Below are 17645 nucleotides of genomic sequence, written 5' to 3' on the forward strand. Positions count from 1 at the left end.
AAATGACACCGAAACACAGTGTGGATATTTAAGAACATTTCACAATATTGGAAGCACAATGAAGCGATGTCTCATCAAACTCACATGGTAGTCCCCTGACGCTTGCTGTCTTTTTTCTTTCAGGTGACCTTTTAAATTAGCACGTTATGTTAATAAACATAACTCATGGCTATCATAGGAAAAATGCTATTAAAGAGAAAAATCTGAGTTCAGAAGAGAGCAAAGGTTAAACTGCAGATGAGTGAAGCTCTAATCTTCTCACTGGGACCAAAGAAGTCAGAGAAAAATCTGCTGGCTTTGCTGAAACATCTTTTAAATATAGATAAACAGTAGTTATTACAAACTTATCTGAGAAATCAACTTGACACCCTGAAAGACCAAATTCAGAGTGGCCTGTTCCTCTAACAAAACCTATTTAAAATGAAAATTTGACTAATATTAGACCTTAGGTTAAATATACTAAGAAGTCTGCAATAAAACACAAGTTAACAGTAAAAAGATAGTAGAGAAAATAAATTCTTCAATTTAATAAGAACTTCTTTAAAAATGAAGTACTTTCTCAAAATGCAATTAGCATTGCACTTTAAAAAGTATATACGTGTGTATACAATAAGAAGAAACAAGAGAAAAAAGAAAATCCGTTTACTGCGCTAAGACAGGCCACTAAGCAGGAAAAAATCAGAAGAGAATCCATTCTTTTCATGACTGAATCAATATGCAGGATGTTGACTCTGTAACTAATCAAAAAAGCCAAAATAAAGCACAAACCTATACGCATGATAAAACATTTTCCTCTCTTTGTCTAGATTTACTGAATTAACAGATTCACTTATTACTGGAAAAATATGCAGTGCTTAATTGGAAACAAATGAGAAGACTATACGATTAAAAAAAAAAATCTAAAGAACTACTTAATGAACTGGAACAAACCTATGAATAAGACAAAATAGAGTAATGTATCATTTTAGGTTATACTATGGCTGTCAATGTACCGTATTAACAGAATGTCACACAACATACTCAAATTTTTACCTTCTCAAAAAAGGATGCAGTCCTTTTTGAGAAATTCTAGAGATGACAGTGTCAAGATTTGAGTCCTTCCCTAAGTATGACTCTTACTATGCTCAGAATTTAGCATTCCTTTGCTTGTCCAAGTAAACTTTGTTTAAAGCTTGAGAATATTAATGGCACAAGAATATGATATTTTTGTGACTCCACAGAGAAGTGATAAGAGCTCTGGAATAACAATCAACCCTTATTTAAAGCCCTGCTCTAGGCTGGGTACAGTTCATACAAACTGCAACAAGTGGGGAGTTACAGCCAAAAGGGGGTTGACAGCCAAGTCATCTACTCTACGATATGTGCGAACTTCCTGAGTGCCTTTATTCAGACCTCCTTTAAGAGCCAGAACCTATGCATGAGATACTCAGGTTGCATATATGAGGTGGTAGAACGTAAGGTCTTCTAGCGCTCAGCCTGAAAGCCACTGTAGAGATGTACATGGAGTACCTTCCACTCCAACCACCGCCACCTCCATCTCCACGTGCGCCAATGGGGCAGGAATGCTACATCCTAACTTACTGTTTTACTTAGAACTTTCAAGGTATGAATCTCAGTAAACCAAGAGGCAAGACCCACTTCATAGATAGAATCTGACACGATGAAGAGCTTTGTTACCAACAGGGCCCCAATATCTTAAAAAGGACATTCAGTTTAAACTACCTATCGCATTAAAGTACCTTCAGGCAAACTCTCCAAGAGACTGTATCCTTGGAGCTGCTTAATAAAGGGCATCTTCACTGTTCCCTGGATACAGCTACACTGGGAATAAATAAAATTAGTCTGAAGAGAACAAATCCCTTGTGGAAGCTAGCTTTTTTAAATTCAAGAGTTCAGACTTTTGAGCGACTGTTACCTTTCTTTAAGCTGGTCTTCAAACTACATATGCATACTCTAAAACTTTCCAAGAGTTCCTGCAAAATAATGGCTTTAAGAGAATCAGTTTCCATGGTAGTCTTTCTAAAACATACCCACCTTAGAAAGTGCCTGTGTTAACAGCCATTCTCTCACTTTACAAAGGAAACACATACCCTTAACTTCTCCTAAATCTTACATTGCCCTGAGATATAAAAATGTCTCTGGGACTAAAGGGAAAGCTTCTTCCTTCTTTAAATGATTAATCAAGGCACCTTCAATCTACAGACTTTCTTTTATCTTGCCATACATGTTTCGGTTAAAGACGGAAGATGTTAGAAATAGGGTTGAGGCTCACTGGAATATTCTTAATTCAAAAATAGTGAAAAGTAAATTGGTGGGAGTAATGATGAATTTATTTAATAATTCTGCACGTATGCAGCTCACAAGCACTACTGCCAAAGAACCCACTGCTTTTGAAAGAGTACCATGAGGACAAAGCAAAACCAGTAAGAAATACTGAAGAGACAAGCAGCAGAACACTGAATAAAGATGGGGGCTCTGGGTTCAATTCTATGTTCTATCAATTACCAGCTGTGTTTCCCTGGGCAAATTACTAACCTCTCTGGTTTTCATCTACATCATCTGTAAAGGGGGTAAGAACTACCTCAGATAGTGGTTGTTGTGAGGATAAAGTGAATTAATATATTTCAAAGCTTAAAATGATGCTTGAAATATACTAAATACTATATAATTATTAGCTATTATTATTATTGAACTTTAAAAAACATGTTTTTGTGTATATTTCATTAAAAACAATTATTTTCAGCTATTCTTAATATTTATCCCTACAGGGGACAGAACAAGTCATTACAAAAAATAAACTTCCACCAATCTGAAAAGTATTCTTAGCCATGTTAATTCTTTTAAAAACAAGTAGAATGTTTTCTAGGATGACCAATTTTTTTTCAAGATACATTGGATAAAACTCATAGATAAAAATTTTACATAATTTCTTTCAAAGTCAACATGAAATATTCAATAAAGTATTTTACAACCTATTTTATCATAAAATATTTTTGATTATAATCACTTCTCACCTCCTTATATTTTATACAATATTTAGTTATTTCTACCTCCTTTTAACAATAACAAAAATATTTACTAGTGGGTAAATCTGTTAGTACTTAGTGGTATATGTTTTTCTTTTTTCAATTAATTACATGGGAACATTGTTTTTTAATGTTTATTTTTGAGAAAGAGAAAGAGGGAGAGAGAGAGAGAGTATGGGGGAGGGACAGAGAGAGAGGATCCCAAGCAGGATCTGGGCTATCAGAACAGAGCCTGACATGGGTCTTGAATTCACAAACTGTGAAATCATGACCTGAGCCGAAATTGAGTCAGGTACCAACTGAGACACCCAGGCACTCCAACATGAGAACATTTTAATCATGATGCCTGATTAAATAACAGAATTACTTTTCATTTTTATACTTGATTCCTATTTAAATATTTTAAAGACACCAAATACCAGAGTTTGATACACATAATGCGTATATTTACTATAGGAATACAATGGTTTTCAAGAAAATCCTCACTTCTTAAATAGTGTAATATCAGATAGATGTTACACTCCTTTATTTCAAATTTGGTAATGAAAAACAGCTTATCAACTCATTGCCTAATTTTTAATTTTTTTTTTTAACGTTTTATTTATTTTTGAGACAGAGACAGAGCATGAACGGGGGAGGGGCAGAGAGAGAGGGAGACAGAATCGGAAGCAGGTTCCAGGCTCTGAGCCATCAGCCCAGAGCCCGACGCGGGGCTCGAACTCACAGACCGCGAGATCGTGACCCGAGCTGAAGTCGGCCGCTTAACCGACTGAGCCACCCAGGTGCCCCGCCCAATTTTTATAATCTACCATAAAAAAGGATACATTAATCATATTTGGTCTTTGACATTTAAATTTGACTGCTTTTAGTAATTTGGCTTAGAAGATATATGCTATAATTTATTTCTCAGTGGAGTTTATGATACCCCTTTGAAACTCCAGGAACACATCCCCTTGGATTAAAAAAATTAAGTGAGATTTTCTGGCAAAGAATTAAATTTGTCTCACTGGTTTGAAAATGAGGACTGCCTTTGCCAATTAGGTTATATGGCGATGCCATATATAAAACAAATGACCTACATTACAGTTTAAAGTTTTTGATAAAAACACATTTAAAGGATGTGATGAGATGTTATATTGGCAAAAGTATAATGAAATTCACAATACTCTGAATAATTGGTGATTCAGCAAAACAAGGATTGGGTTTGGAGCCAGAGGACCTACATGGGGTCTTGGCACCCCCTACCTAGAGAGTCTGTGTCTTTGGGGAACACACCTAAACCTTTCTAACCTTCAATTTTTCCTTTTATAAAAGGAAGATGAAATGTGATATGCCTGCTTTACCTGATGATTGAGGTAATAAAAATTAAAGGTATTTTAAAATTATAAACTGCTACATGAAAGTAATAATGGTACTATCTATCTACAAGCTGGAAAATAAAATCTAACAAACAACAATAAAAATTCTGACATGTAACCCAGAAGATTAAAAACGTTAAAAAAGTCTAAAGAAAAACACTACTTTAATAAAAGCCTTCCAATACCATTCCTATCTTCTTTACATGAAAAAATTTCTTAGCAATTGTATGTGTGAAGATAAAAACTATGAATGAAATTTATCTTAAGTTTATCTAATAATGAGTCATACAAGTCAGGTACACAAAGCTATGATGGGGATGGGGGAGAGTCATTCATTTCACTGAAAGATGTATTTCCATTTAAAATGTACTTTCCATAAAAAAAATACCCAAATTCATAATTCTTATATGTTATTTTGACCAACTATATACTAATAATTATCTTGATAGTTCAATCAAGAATAAAAAGAAGTTAATGCTTAGACATGTACGATCATAAAGCAAAATTTATAAAATTTAAATTTAAATTTTATATAATATTACTATGGCAAAGAACTACGACAGAATGATAAAAGTTTCTAGCTTAAGAATATGTTATTATATATATTAATATATATAAAATGATCATATTATATTCAGGGGGAAAGAGTATGACATTAAGGAGAAAAAGAAAAAAATGTAAACTTTCCAAATGTTAAAGAAGGGCTCATTTAGGCATTTTTAAAAAGGATGACAATAGGTATCATTCTAGTGGATACAAAGAATAATATAACCTGTTTGTTTTAAAAGTCAATGTATGCAATATGTTGAAATTACATAACTGCAACTATTTAAACTTTTGGTGAAAATTTTAGCCGTCAATCTCACCAATGTCCAAGTAGTTATAGAGTTTTTACAAAAACTTTTTAGGAGGTATACAAACCAAAATTTGCAGCCTCCTATCTTAAAACCAGTACAAGAATGTGTAGTCCTTCTGAGAACAACAAAGCAAAAGTATCTCTGAAGCTAGGAGAAAAATACTAAAATCTCTTTGAAGTATTAATATTTTAGTAGTCATATCAGAACCACAGCATAGCCTGTGCAGCCCACATACCATCCAACTACAACAGGCACCATTCACATAAACCATAACTTGCACAACACACGTGGTAGCCCTACCTCACATGATATATTGTACACTGCACATCTATCCAAAGGCCACTAAGGAGCCAATCTCCCACTTAAAAAAAAAAGGAACAAAAAAAACTACAATTCAAATGTTTCTAGTATTCTCTTTTCTGTTACTTATTCAAGGAGCTTCTCTTAGGTAAATCAAGAGCTTGTTAACAGCCTACAAAACAATTCACCTTATTTTACAGAAAGATAAAGTTTCAGTTAAAAATCTTTCACTCTGCTACTCGGGCAGAGTAATTTATAATCTTGGGCAAACTTCCTAATCTTTCTGAATCTCACTGTTCTCATCTGTAAAACAGGGATATTGTAGGATGATAATGGGGGTTAAGTAAGATAAAAGTATCTGGCACACTGTAAGTGCTCAATAAATGGTAGCCCCTCTTTTCAAACCTATTTTATTAAATCTATCTTATTAGTAAGAAAAACACATAATTAGGATTATTTTGTAGGGATGTGGTTTACAAAATGATACTTACAATGGCAGGATGGTACTTAAAGTAAAATGCTAACAAAGAAAATATAATAGGAAAAAAGATACCAGCAGGGGCAATGTAAAGGGTCAAAACAAGCAAGATATTTAAGAAATGGAAGGCAGTCATCAATGCCGAGGAAAGATACCATTCATTTAGTCAGGGGTTCAACCTACTCTTAAATTTGTTCTACTCATGATAAGCAAACATTTCCTACCAGTCCTTCATTTTAAAGGCAAACACTTCTAAAAAACTAGATTTTATTCCCAATATACCCACTGGCTTCTTGGGAATCCATGGACACTCCATGGTGCTGCAGGTGGTTTTCCTATAAAGCCAAATAAGAACATTTTTAATTTATACTCTGATTAAATGATAGAAAGTCCTCTTGACCACATACTCAACAGATAATAATAAGTTGTGAGATCAACCTAAGATGCTTTTTCTGAGATTCAGAACATAAGAGAGAAAAATGAAAGAGAATTCTTCATATTCAAGGTAAGAAGCTGTCATTATACAGTAAGCATAGTCTCTAAAATATTACTACTAATGGTTGCTCTGGGAATACAAACTACAGATTCCTAAAAATAGTTCAGTTATTCTCATCAAATGAAAAACACAGTACATCAACCTGAAACATCAATAGATTTGGAGTTTCAGCCAGGTAGAAAATAATCAAGAATACTGCCAAAAGAAAAGGCAACATAGGGAAGGAGGGTCAAAACAACACCTTTTAGTTACCTGTCACTTATTTAACACATGGAGAATATTCAACAAACGAATAAACCATATTGTTTGTCAGTGCTGCAAGGGTATGGGTTACAATTTAATTTTCATCCCTCTCAGTACCAAAGGTGGCTCAAAAGTTACTTTCATTAATAATAATGACAAATAGAGAGAACATCAAATAGGATATGGAGAGTCACTAAATTAAAAAATCTGGGGTGCTTTATCCTACAACTATAGTAATATTTAAAAAATAGGAAAGAAATGTTCCATAACAGAGGGATGGATTAGTAAATTATAATACATCGACACAATGAAGTATTAGCCATGAAAATGACTCTGACAACTATGGGGATATATGAAGAACTGTGTATAATGTAATAAATGTAAAAGCAAAACACAAAATGGTATATATACTATGACTACAATTATGTAAAATATATAGTCATAAGCAGAGACTGGAAGTTAATATACAAAAAACAGTGTTTGAACTGAGATTAGACATTATATCACTTCATATTTTATATAAACTATAGTTATACAGTTTGACTTTCTAAAATCAGCTATTTGAATCAGTGTGTGTGTATATATGTGAGTGTGTACTCTCTCTGTATACAGTAAAATAAATTTTTCAAATACCTTTCTGTTGTAATAACTCTGATGGCTGTGTAACTGAGGCTACAGGCTCAACTGGGCGATTTGCAGCAGGAGGTGTTCTTGTTGATGAGGCTCCTGACAAAACAGAGGATACGACTGGGCTGGACTTGAGAGGCTGAACATTTTGCATAACAGGACAAGATAAAGAATCTGCAACTAAAGACAGAAAACTATTTCATTCACAGGAATCAACTGGAAAGACATCAAAATACTAACAAAATACAGCTTATATGAAGTTCTTGTAGAAACTTCAGTAGCATCACATATATCTAGTATTATATAGAGAAAATAAGGTGGTTCAAAGATATGATTTTAAGAAAAACTGGAAACTTACCAAATGTTTTAATAATCTTTAATGGCAACTTTCCTAAAACATCTCATAAACTTCCTTACCTTTTTAAACAAAATGAATCCCAAACAGTTTTACTTTACTAATCATCACTGCTATTAATTCATTATTGTACTATGCAGTGGTACCTAAGATAAGATGAATAGAGGTTGTTTCTGCAGTAATGTCCACGAATTCCAGTTCAAATGTTTCCAGTATCAGCTCAGATCCCATATTTTATTATAAACTACCACATCTTATTTGCTGCTGCTAATCAAATGCTGTATTTCACATATAGCTAAGTAAGGACTCAACGGTAACACTAGGTTGGACGTCTGGAATAAAGTACTTGTGATTCACAGTGGGTCTTTTGTGATAGGTCAAACTGCCTGATTTGGAGGATAATCTTCAGCCAACCAAGAGGTAATTAAAAACCCATGGCAACAGCCTATCCATCAAGGGTCCACTGATGGATAAATGGATAAAACACACACACACACACACACACACACACACACACACACACACACACACATTATTCAACCATAAAAAAGGAAATCCTTCCACTTGCAACAACAGGGATGGATCCTGAAGGTATTATGCTAAGTAAAACAAGTCAGAGAAAGACAAATAGCACATGATCTCACTTGTATGTAGAATCTAAAAAGCTGAATTCATAGAAACAGAGCAGAATGGTAGTTTCCAAGGCCTGGGTGGTTGGGGGGAAGGGAAATAGGGAGACAGTGGTCAAAGGGGTGTAAACTTTTATTTTTCTTTTATTAAAGTACAGTTGATATACAATATTGTATTAGTCTCAGGTGTACAACATAGTGATTTGACAATTATATACAGTATGAAATGCTCGCCACAATAAGTGTACTTACCATCTGTCACCATAAATTTTCAGTTTTAAGATGAGTACGTTCTGGGGATCTAATGTACAGCACAGTGACTACTGTTAACAATACCTGAAAGTTGCTAAGACAGTAAATCTTAAATATTCTCACCACACACACACACACACACACACACACACACAGGTAATTATGTGAGATGATATGGATATATTAACTAACCCTACTATGGTAATCTTTTTGCAGTACATATATATGTCATGTCAATCATCACATTGTACATCTTAAACTTACACAACGTTATATGCCAATTATATCTAAAAGTTAAGAAAGGGGTGCCTGGGTGGCTCAGTCAGTTAAACGTCTGACTCTTGATTTCAGCTTAGGTCATGATTTCACAGTTCGTGAGATTGTGTCCCATGTAGTCTGCTTGGTTGTGATTCTCTCTCCCCCGCTCTTTGCCCTTTCCTGGCTTGTGCGCACTCTCTCTCTCAAAATAAATAAACATTTTAAAAAAATAAAAGGGGGGAACACCCTATGACAAAAAGACTAGTGAGCAGTGAAAATATATCTATATATATGCATACACGTATGTATGTTTAAACATGTATAATGTGTCTGTGCCTATATAGACAAACTTAGAATGTGTAAGACTAAAACAAATGTAGGAATATGGTGACAGAACAAAATATGTTATATGTTGGGGTACCTGGCTGGCTCAGTTGGAAGTGCATGTGACTCTTGATCTTGGAGTGGTAAGTTCAAGCCCCATGATGGGGATAGAGATTATTTAAAATAAATAAACAAAAATTTAAAACACACACACACACACAACATGTTATATGTCCCATAGTGTATAAATGATATAAATGTGGGGAATGGGGAAGAAGGTGGAAGGTAGTCTAAATGTGTTATTACTTCATCATTTTTAGGAAGGACAAACGTCATTGTGGGGAACTGAAAACATGGTCACAATATGTTACAATTCTTCTCATTAAGAAATGGAGTCTATTTTCCCTCTCTCTGAATTAGGACTAACCTCGTGACTGACTTTAATCAACAGAATGTGACAGAAGTAATGCTATGCAAGTCCCAGAACTCAAATCTCAAGACACCCTGTAGCTACCCTGGGACTATCATGTAAGGAAGTTAGTTAAGTGTTGAAAAACCTAGGTACCCCAGTGAACTATTCTGCACCAACTACTGGACACATGAGTGAAGTCCTAGGATCTTCCAACTCAGCCAAGCCTCTAGCTAAATGAAGACACACGGGTGAGTCCAGGAAAAACCTGCAGAACTGTCCAACCCACAGACCACAAAAAATAGTAAGCCATTTTTGTCTTAAACCAGAATTAGATAACTGATGTAATCACTAAAACTGCTAACATAACAGAGTGATAAATAGAGTTAACAGTACAAAGGGAAAACTAAGATACAGTCATCTAATATTGGGTGACAGAGAACAGAGAAGGGGGCATGAAGACCCAGTAAATAGGCTAGTTTTACATTAGCTTGTGGTAGGTAATTAAAAGGTACTGTCTAAAAAATGGAGAGGATATTTCTGCCTCAGTAAGGACCAAACCTCCCATTAAAGATAACTTTAAAAATACTTTTTAGGGGCGCCTGGGTGGCTTGGTCAGTTAAGCGTCCGACTTCGGCTCAGGTCATGATCTCACGGTCTGTGAGTTCGAGCCCTGTGTCGGGCTCTGTGCTGACAGCTCAGAGCCTGGAGCCTGTTTCGGATTCTGTGTCTCCCTCTCTCTCTGCCTCTCCCTTGTTCATGCTCTGTCTCTCTCTGTCTCAAAAATAAATAAACGTTAAAAAAAAAAAATTAAAAAAAAAAAACTTTTTAAAAATTATCAAAGACCTAACAGGATATTAATGAAATTCCAGGCCCAAATCTGTAAGAAATTAAAAACTCAGAAAAATAGCTAACACTCAAAGCTGCTTGCATTGCACACTGTGGATATCTGCTACACACCTGCTCTGTTTTCTGTGGACTTGCAGAGGCCAGGGCATACCAGATGGGGTACCTGATAGGGTACCCGTACTTCCACTTTTAAGATAGTACTCTGAAGGGTTATAACTTTAGGATAAGGATAAGCCAGGAATCTAATCCTTATAAACACAAGGAGCTTTGGTTCAGATCATTCATATAGTCCAGGAAATCAAGAGGCCTGGAAATGAATTAGTGCAATAAGCTGGTAGTACCCAGAGGCACTTGGCAGAAGGAAAGAAAAAAACCTCTATGGAGAACAATTCCATCATCCTAGGCCTCAAACGATTCCCACAACTAATTTTTCAAAAGCAATTCCAAGCACAAAGTCAAAGATGAGTAATTTTAAACAGGGCCCCTCTCTGTTCTGGAACGTTACAGCCAGTCTCCAACCTGCTTATAATCCTTCAGAATTCTGCCAGTGCTTCGGGGTGAAGACAAAACATCTTACCCTCAAAACTTTCTAACATGGTTAACAAGGCCTGGAATGATCCTAAGTCCCTAGCCTCACCCTGGCCTGTGCTTCTCCTCTAGCTTCACTGCTCTTCTTCCAGTCCCTTGAACTTGCCATGCTCTTTCCCATTAAAGAGGAATAAACTCACTCCTTGCTTTGACAAACTTTTTTCTTTAATAAAACAGTTGGTATAGATAAGAGTTTATGTGATACATCTGTGCATATATACATATACACATATATAAAAACATAATAAAATGCCCATGAACTCAGCATCCAGTTGTGAAAATAAAATATTTCCCAAACTGCTGAAGCTATCAGCGTACTCCTCACAGAAATCCTCCCTCCTGAATTCTGTTTATTATTCCCTTGCATTTGTTTTTAAATAATTTGCCACACATACAAGTATTCCTAAACATTATTTTTGTTTGCTTTTTAACTAGGTAACAATATCACACTACATACGTTGGTTTTATTGAATTTTTTTATGAATGTCCAAGTCTGTGTTTCTCCCCTGCCTTCCCAGACTTGTGTGGCCAGTTGGAAATGTCTGGTTTGTGTTCATCTCTCCCTCATTTCTGAAGCAAAAGTTGAGACCCCACCACATCTCCTATGCTCTGCATCCATGCCTCTTTTGGACATTAAAGGTCGATTAATACACCACACACACACACACACACACACACACACACACACACACACAATCCATTTGATGAAGAACCAACAAACGAACATAAAAAAAGCAGAAGCACAGCCATAAGTCCAAGAAAAAGCCAATCATAAAATTCTGGAGACTCTGTGCAAGGCTGACAGTATTTCCGTTTATTTGTTCTCTGTCCTCTTGGACACACAACATATCCTCCACATATTTCAGTTGAGCCATTTTTAAGTAACAGGGTCTTCCCATGATAAAGTCCACGACTTCCTACATTAAATTTCTGGGGTCCACTCAGGTTAATGTGTGCAACCGTATATGACATTTCCATTTCTGTTCGGTAGTCCATTGGAATGATACAATCTATCCATTCTATTATACTGGCTTTTGGGTTTCCAATTTTTTGTTTTCACAAACAGTGCTGCTATAAATATTCCTGAACATGTTCCTGGTGCAGATACGCAAGTTTCTCTAGGGCAGAGCTTCTTAAGGTATGAACTGTAGGTCAAAGGGGCGTAGGTGTGCAGCAAGAGACTCAGAATCCCCTTAGCCCTGAGGGCAGCCTGTGGGAAATAAGCTCTTTTGGCCTAGAGAGCACAGTAGTCCTTACTAGCCCAGTATCCCAAACAAATGTCATCATTTCCTAGAAGTGCCACACATCTAAAACAGGATGCGGTAGTCTAGAGCCTTCCATTCAAAGTGTAGTCTCTAGGCTGGCAACAGCTCACATAGAAACTTAATGAAAATGTAGAATCTTGGACCAAGCCATACTAGACTTGGTGAATCAAAACCTGCATTTTAACGAGTCTAGGTGACTCATTGCATCAAATTTTAGAAATGGAATCACTGCATTTAGGGGATGGCTATCTTCAATTCCACTAGTGCCAGATTTTCGTAAAATAGTGAACCAATAAATCCTATCAACAACGGTGTCTAAGAGTCTTCCTGTTACTCCACACCCTTGCCATCCCTTGGTACGGCCAGACTTTCAAATTTTTACCATTCCACTGCTAGGTATAAAAAGATATCCCATTCTATGGAACACCTGAGTGGCTCAGTCAGTCGAGCATCTGATTCTTGATTTCAGCTCAGGTCATGATCCCAGGGTTGTGGGATCAAGTCCCATGTTGGGCTGTGTGCTGAGTGTGGAGCCTGTTTAAGATTCATTCTCTCTCTCTCTCTCTCTCTCTCTCTCTCTCTCTCTCTCTCTCTCTCTCTCTCTGTCTCTCCCCGCCCCCCTCCTCTGCCCCTGTCCTCCACTTGTGCTAAAATTAAAAAAAAAAAAAAGGCGGGGAGGTAATCTCATTCTGGTTCTAATTTTCTTTTCCTCAAAATTAATGAGATAAAGTATGTTTTCATTTCATCTGTTTTTTTCTTGGGTTGTTGGTCTTTTCCTTATTAATTTGTATGTGTTATTTGTGTATTCTGGATAAATACTGTAAATAGTTTTTTCTCTCAGTTCAGAGCTTGTCTTTTTGTTTTCTTCATGTCTTTCAGTGAAGAAAAAAAAAATTTTTAAATAATGGCTCCTAGATCATAGAGTAGTTTTTAATTTTTTTAAAAATGCTTATTTTTGAGAGAGAGAGACAGAGCATGAGCCGGTGTGGGGCAGAGAGAGAGGGAGACACACAATCTGAAGCAGGCTCCAGGCTCCGAGCTGTCAGCACAAAGCCTGATGTGGGACTTGAACTTGTGAACTGTGAGATCATGACCTGAGTCAAAGTCAAATGCTTAACTGACTGAGCCATCCAGGTGTCCCAAGAAAAGTTTTTAACTAGAAATTAGTCAGGGGGCACCTGGGTGGCTCAGTGGGTTGAGCGTCCAACTCTTGGTTTCAGTTCAGGTCATGATCTCATGGTTCCTGGGATCGAGCCCCGCATCAGGCTCTACACTGACAGCGTGGAGCCTACTTTGGGGTTCTCTCTCGCCCTCTCTCTTTCTCCCTCCCTCGTTGCACTCTCTCTCTCAAAATAAATAAACATTAAAAAAAAGGAGAGAGAGAAATTAGTCAAGTTGAACATGCTTATTCAATATAGTGATAATTTATTATATGAGTGTTGCCTTAAGAAACTCTTCCTCGGGGCGCCTGGGTGGCGCAGTCGGTTAAGCGTCCGACTTCAGCCAGGTCACGATCTCACGGTCCATGAGTTCGAGCCCCGCGTCAGGCTCTGGGCTGATGGCTCAGAGCCTGGAGCCTGTTTCCGATTCTGTGTCTCCCTCTCTCTCTGTCCCTCCCCCGTTCATGCTCTGTCTCTCTCTGTCCCAAAAATAAATAAATGTTGAAAAAAAAAATTTAAAAAAAAAAAAAAAAAAAAGAAACTCTTCCTTATTCCAAGTTTCTAGAGATAGTCCTCCATACTTTCTCAGAAGTTTTTAAAGTTTTGCCTTTTGCATTTAAATATTTATCTTGGGGGCACCTGGGTGACTCAGTTGGTTAAGCATCTGACTTCGGCTCAGGTCATGATCTCATAGTTTGTGAGTTCAAGCCCTGCATCGGGCTCTGTGATGACAGTTCAAAGTCTGGAGCTTGCTTCAGATTCTGTGTCTCCCTCTCTCTCTGCCCTTCCCCTGCTCACACTGTCTCTTTCTCTCTCTCAAAAATAAACATTAAAAAAATAAACTAATATAAAATATCTATTTCGCCTGCAATTTATTTTACACATGAAGAACTCATTTTTCAGATTGCGGTTCAAATATGAAATATCAGGGGAAACTTCCTGAGAACTTATTCTGCTTTTCCTCAGGCACATGAGTACCCCAAGATGACAGACATAATATTAACTTATCAGTAATTAGATCATGGTGTCATGTGTATTGTAGATTTTTATATAGAATTATATAGGTGTTTATTATTTTTACATAAGCAGTTTTTAAAATGCTTTTTATTTTAAAAAATTGCACATAGTAAAACACCATTCTCAGACAGTACTATGTCATAATATGCTATTAATATGGGACTCTCGTTAAGCAAAAAAAGTCAAAATAATTTTAATAAAAATAACTTCTGGGGGCGCCTGGTTGGCTTAGACGGTTAAGCGGCTGACTCTGGATTTCGGCTCAGATCATGATTTCACGGTTTGTGAGTTCAAGCCCCACAGTGGGCTCTGTGCTGACAGCGTGAAACCTGCTTGGGTCTCTCTCTCTCCCCTGTACACACGTGCCCCTCTCTCTCAAAAGAAATGAACCTTTATTACAAAAATAACTTTCCTGGCAAAACTGTATGTCTTGGCAAGATTATCTTGCTAATTTTTAAAATTATGTATTTTCAAAACAAAGGATAGTAAAAAATGTAAAAAATTGATTTTAAATGAATTTAAAGTTTCAGTACTCATCTTGCTACCAAAGATGGGTATCTTTTTGTCTTAGTCACCCACTCAACTAACTTCATCTCAAACTAGAATTTCTGAACCTTCAGAGATTTACCTACAGTAACAGTCCTAATGAAAGGACACCTTTTACATATCAGCCAAAATTTCACCCTAATAACTAAACATAGCACCCAAGACATATATAATTGGGATAAGCTTTTTAATAAAAAAAAAAAAACACAAAACTGAAGTTCTAGTGCTAAATTACAGTGACATGTTCTTATAAAATAAGAGGCGAATGAGATAATATTTAAGTTCTCTTTTATTCCAATGCTCTTAAAAATGAACTTATTGGCTGCCTAAAAATAATAGCATGTATGCATCACCATGTTTTTGGTAATCATTTAACTCAGGTTCATGTTTTTGGATCTCCAACACTTTATGAATTGTTGAAGAACTTTTACTACACCTAAAATGAAACTAGTATAATCAATAAAAAAATGCAATCATTTTCGTCAATTATTCCATGAATTTCACACAAAACTATATTTAATACCTAAGATTATCATTCTAATTTAATAATATTGTACAAGTGTGACCAAAACAATTAAAAAAAGTTTCCTGTGTTTCTTTTTTTTTTTTTTTTAAATTTTTTTTTTTTCAACGTTTTTTATTTATTTTTGGGACAGAGAGAGACAGAGCATGAACGGGGGAGGGGCAGAGAGAGAGAGGGAGGCACAGAATCGGAAACAGGCTCCAGGCTCCGAGCCATCAGCCCAGAGCCTGATGCGGGGCTCGAACTCACGGACCGCGAGATCGTGACCTGGCTGAAGTCGGACGCTTAACCGACTGCGCCACCCAGGCGCCCCAAAAGTTTCCTGTGTTTCTAGGAAATTTAAATCAATATCCCCGTGGTTCCCAAAACTGGTACCTAAGCACACAAGTCACCCTTGCAAAAATTTACAGGGTTCTAAGGGATGTTTTATTTATTTATTTTTTTTTTATTTAAAAAAAATTTTTTTTTTAAACATTTATTTATTTTTGAGACAGAGACAGAGCATGAACAGGGGAGGGTCAGAGAAAGAGGGAGACACAGTACCCGAAACAGGCTCCAGGCTCTGAGCTGTCAGCACAGAGCCCGACGCAGGGCTCGAACCCACGGACTGCGAGATCATGACCTGAGCTGAAGTCGGACGCTTAACCGACTGAGCCACCCAGGCGCCCCTTATTTTTTAAAAAATGAATGTAGTTTATTCCGTTCCAATATAGTACATTTATATATTAGGATTAAATGGGTTTTATTTAGTAAAAGTAACATAAATTAACCAAAAATTTACAAATTTCAATAGTTTCATGTTATTTAGTGTATCATACAAAATAATTCCTTAGTATTTAATGATTAATTTTAAATGTGTATGTATGTGCTTATGATACCTCTAATATAGAACATTTGTATACGTGTAGAGGATTTCTGGAAGGATTCACAAAAAAAATTGCTAACTGTGATTATCTCTGGAAATTAATGGCCAAAATTTCTAATGGTAGTAAACTTTTAGTTTTCATTCTATCTATATCTAAACTCTTTCTATGTGTATTTGTTAATTTTTCACTATAAAAACTTACCAAAGGATGTTTTAAATTTCTAAGAGAAACACAGTGATATCTGCCAAATACGTTATGAACTATTACTACTACATTGCTTGGGGCGCCACGAAAAGAAATATTGATACATATCGATTCAACTTGAGAAAGTCTGGGAACTTCTGTAATATTTCATTTCAAAGTAGGTTTCAAAAATAACCTCTTTATTTCTTTTGAAATGGGGAAGAACAAGTATCCAATTAACCTGAGACATATTTGTCAAGTTCTGAACTAGAATTAAAAAGTAACTTACCAATCTAAAGGCAAAAAAAACCCAAAACAAAACCCTATTCGACATGAATTAACTTCTCAAATTATATTTTTATGGCTTTCATGGTACGGTACTAGGATTAAAAGAATGGAAATATATCCCATCTCTCTATGTAAAGGACTAATTATTATTCAAAAAGAAGGTAATTTTGTAATTATTCTTTATTCAATATTTTTTTCAGCGATAGCTCTTTACAATTAGGTGTTCTATTCATTGGCCAAGTGGCCCCGTATTTCCCTGACCCTGTATCTCAGTATAATTGGTTCCATCCAGGGTCCCATTCCCATCTCAGAAATAAGATAGGAATTACCTGTATTTCTTCTTTTTTTGTCCCGAAAGTCACAAAATCCTTAAGTCAGAGGGACCTTAGGATAAGCTGATCTGTAAAAGGACTGCTGAAAGAAGAGAGAAAGAAAACAATTTCTAGGGGACAGAAAGCCCTGGTTCTGAGGAGGGAAGGCTGAGAGTCAAAGAAACTGAGCTCCGGGACAAACTCTGTTTCTAACATTAATCACCACCGGAAGGCAAAACCCAACTTGGATAGCTTTCCTCATTTGTAAAACAAAAAGAAATGGAATTTGCATTTGAATCTTGTACTAGGCGTCATGAGGTCAAATCAGAAATATAGATTCCACAGACTATACTGAAGATTCTCTTCTAGCTCAGTAGGTAGGGTTGAAGATCACAATCTGTGCAAGGGAACCTGGTGCACAGCCAGATTTGAGAGCT

General features: G+C 36.2%; 1 protein-coding gene across 4 annotated transcripts in view; it reads right to left on the bottom strand.

Annotated features, from left to right (window-relative positions):
* The window catches only part of SEC24B (SEC24 homolog B, COPII coat complex component), a 99533-nt gene that overhangs the window by 56942 nt on the left and 24946 nt on the right, over positions 1-17645 (bottom strand). For all 4 annotated transcript variants that reach the window (XM_019417268.2, XM_019417262.2, XM_019417256.2 and 1 more), the window contains exon 3: positions 7392-7565. In XM_019417268.2, coding sequence (XP_019272813.2) covers positions 7392-7565 — 174 coding nt within the window. The remainder of the gene's footprint in view (positions 1-7391; positions 7566-17645) is intronic.

Source organism: Panthera pardus, unplaced genomic scaffold (assembly GCF_024362965.1).
Source record: "Panthera pardus isolate Hobbes unplaced genomic scaffold, ASM2436296v1 HiC_scaffold_13, whole genome shotgun sequence".
In the NCBI taxonomy this organism is placed as follows: domain Eukaryota; kingdom Metazoa; phylum Chordata; class Mammalia; order Carnivora; family Felidae; genus Panthera; species Panthera pardus.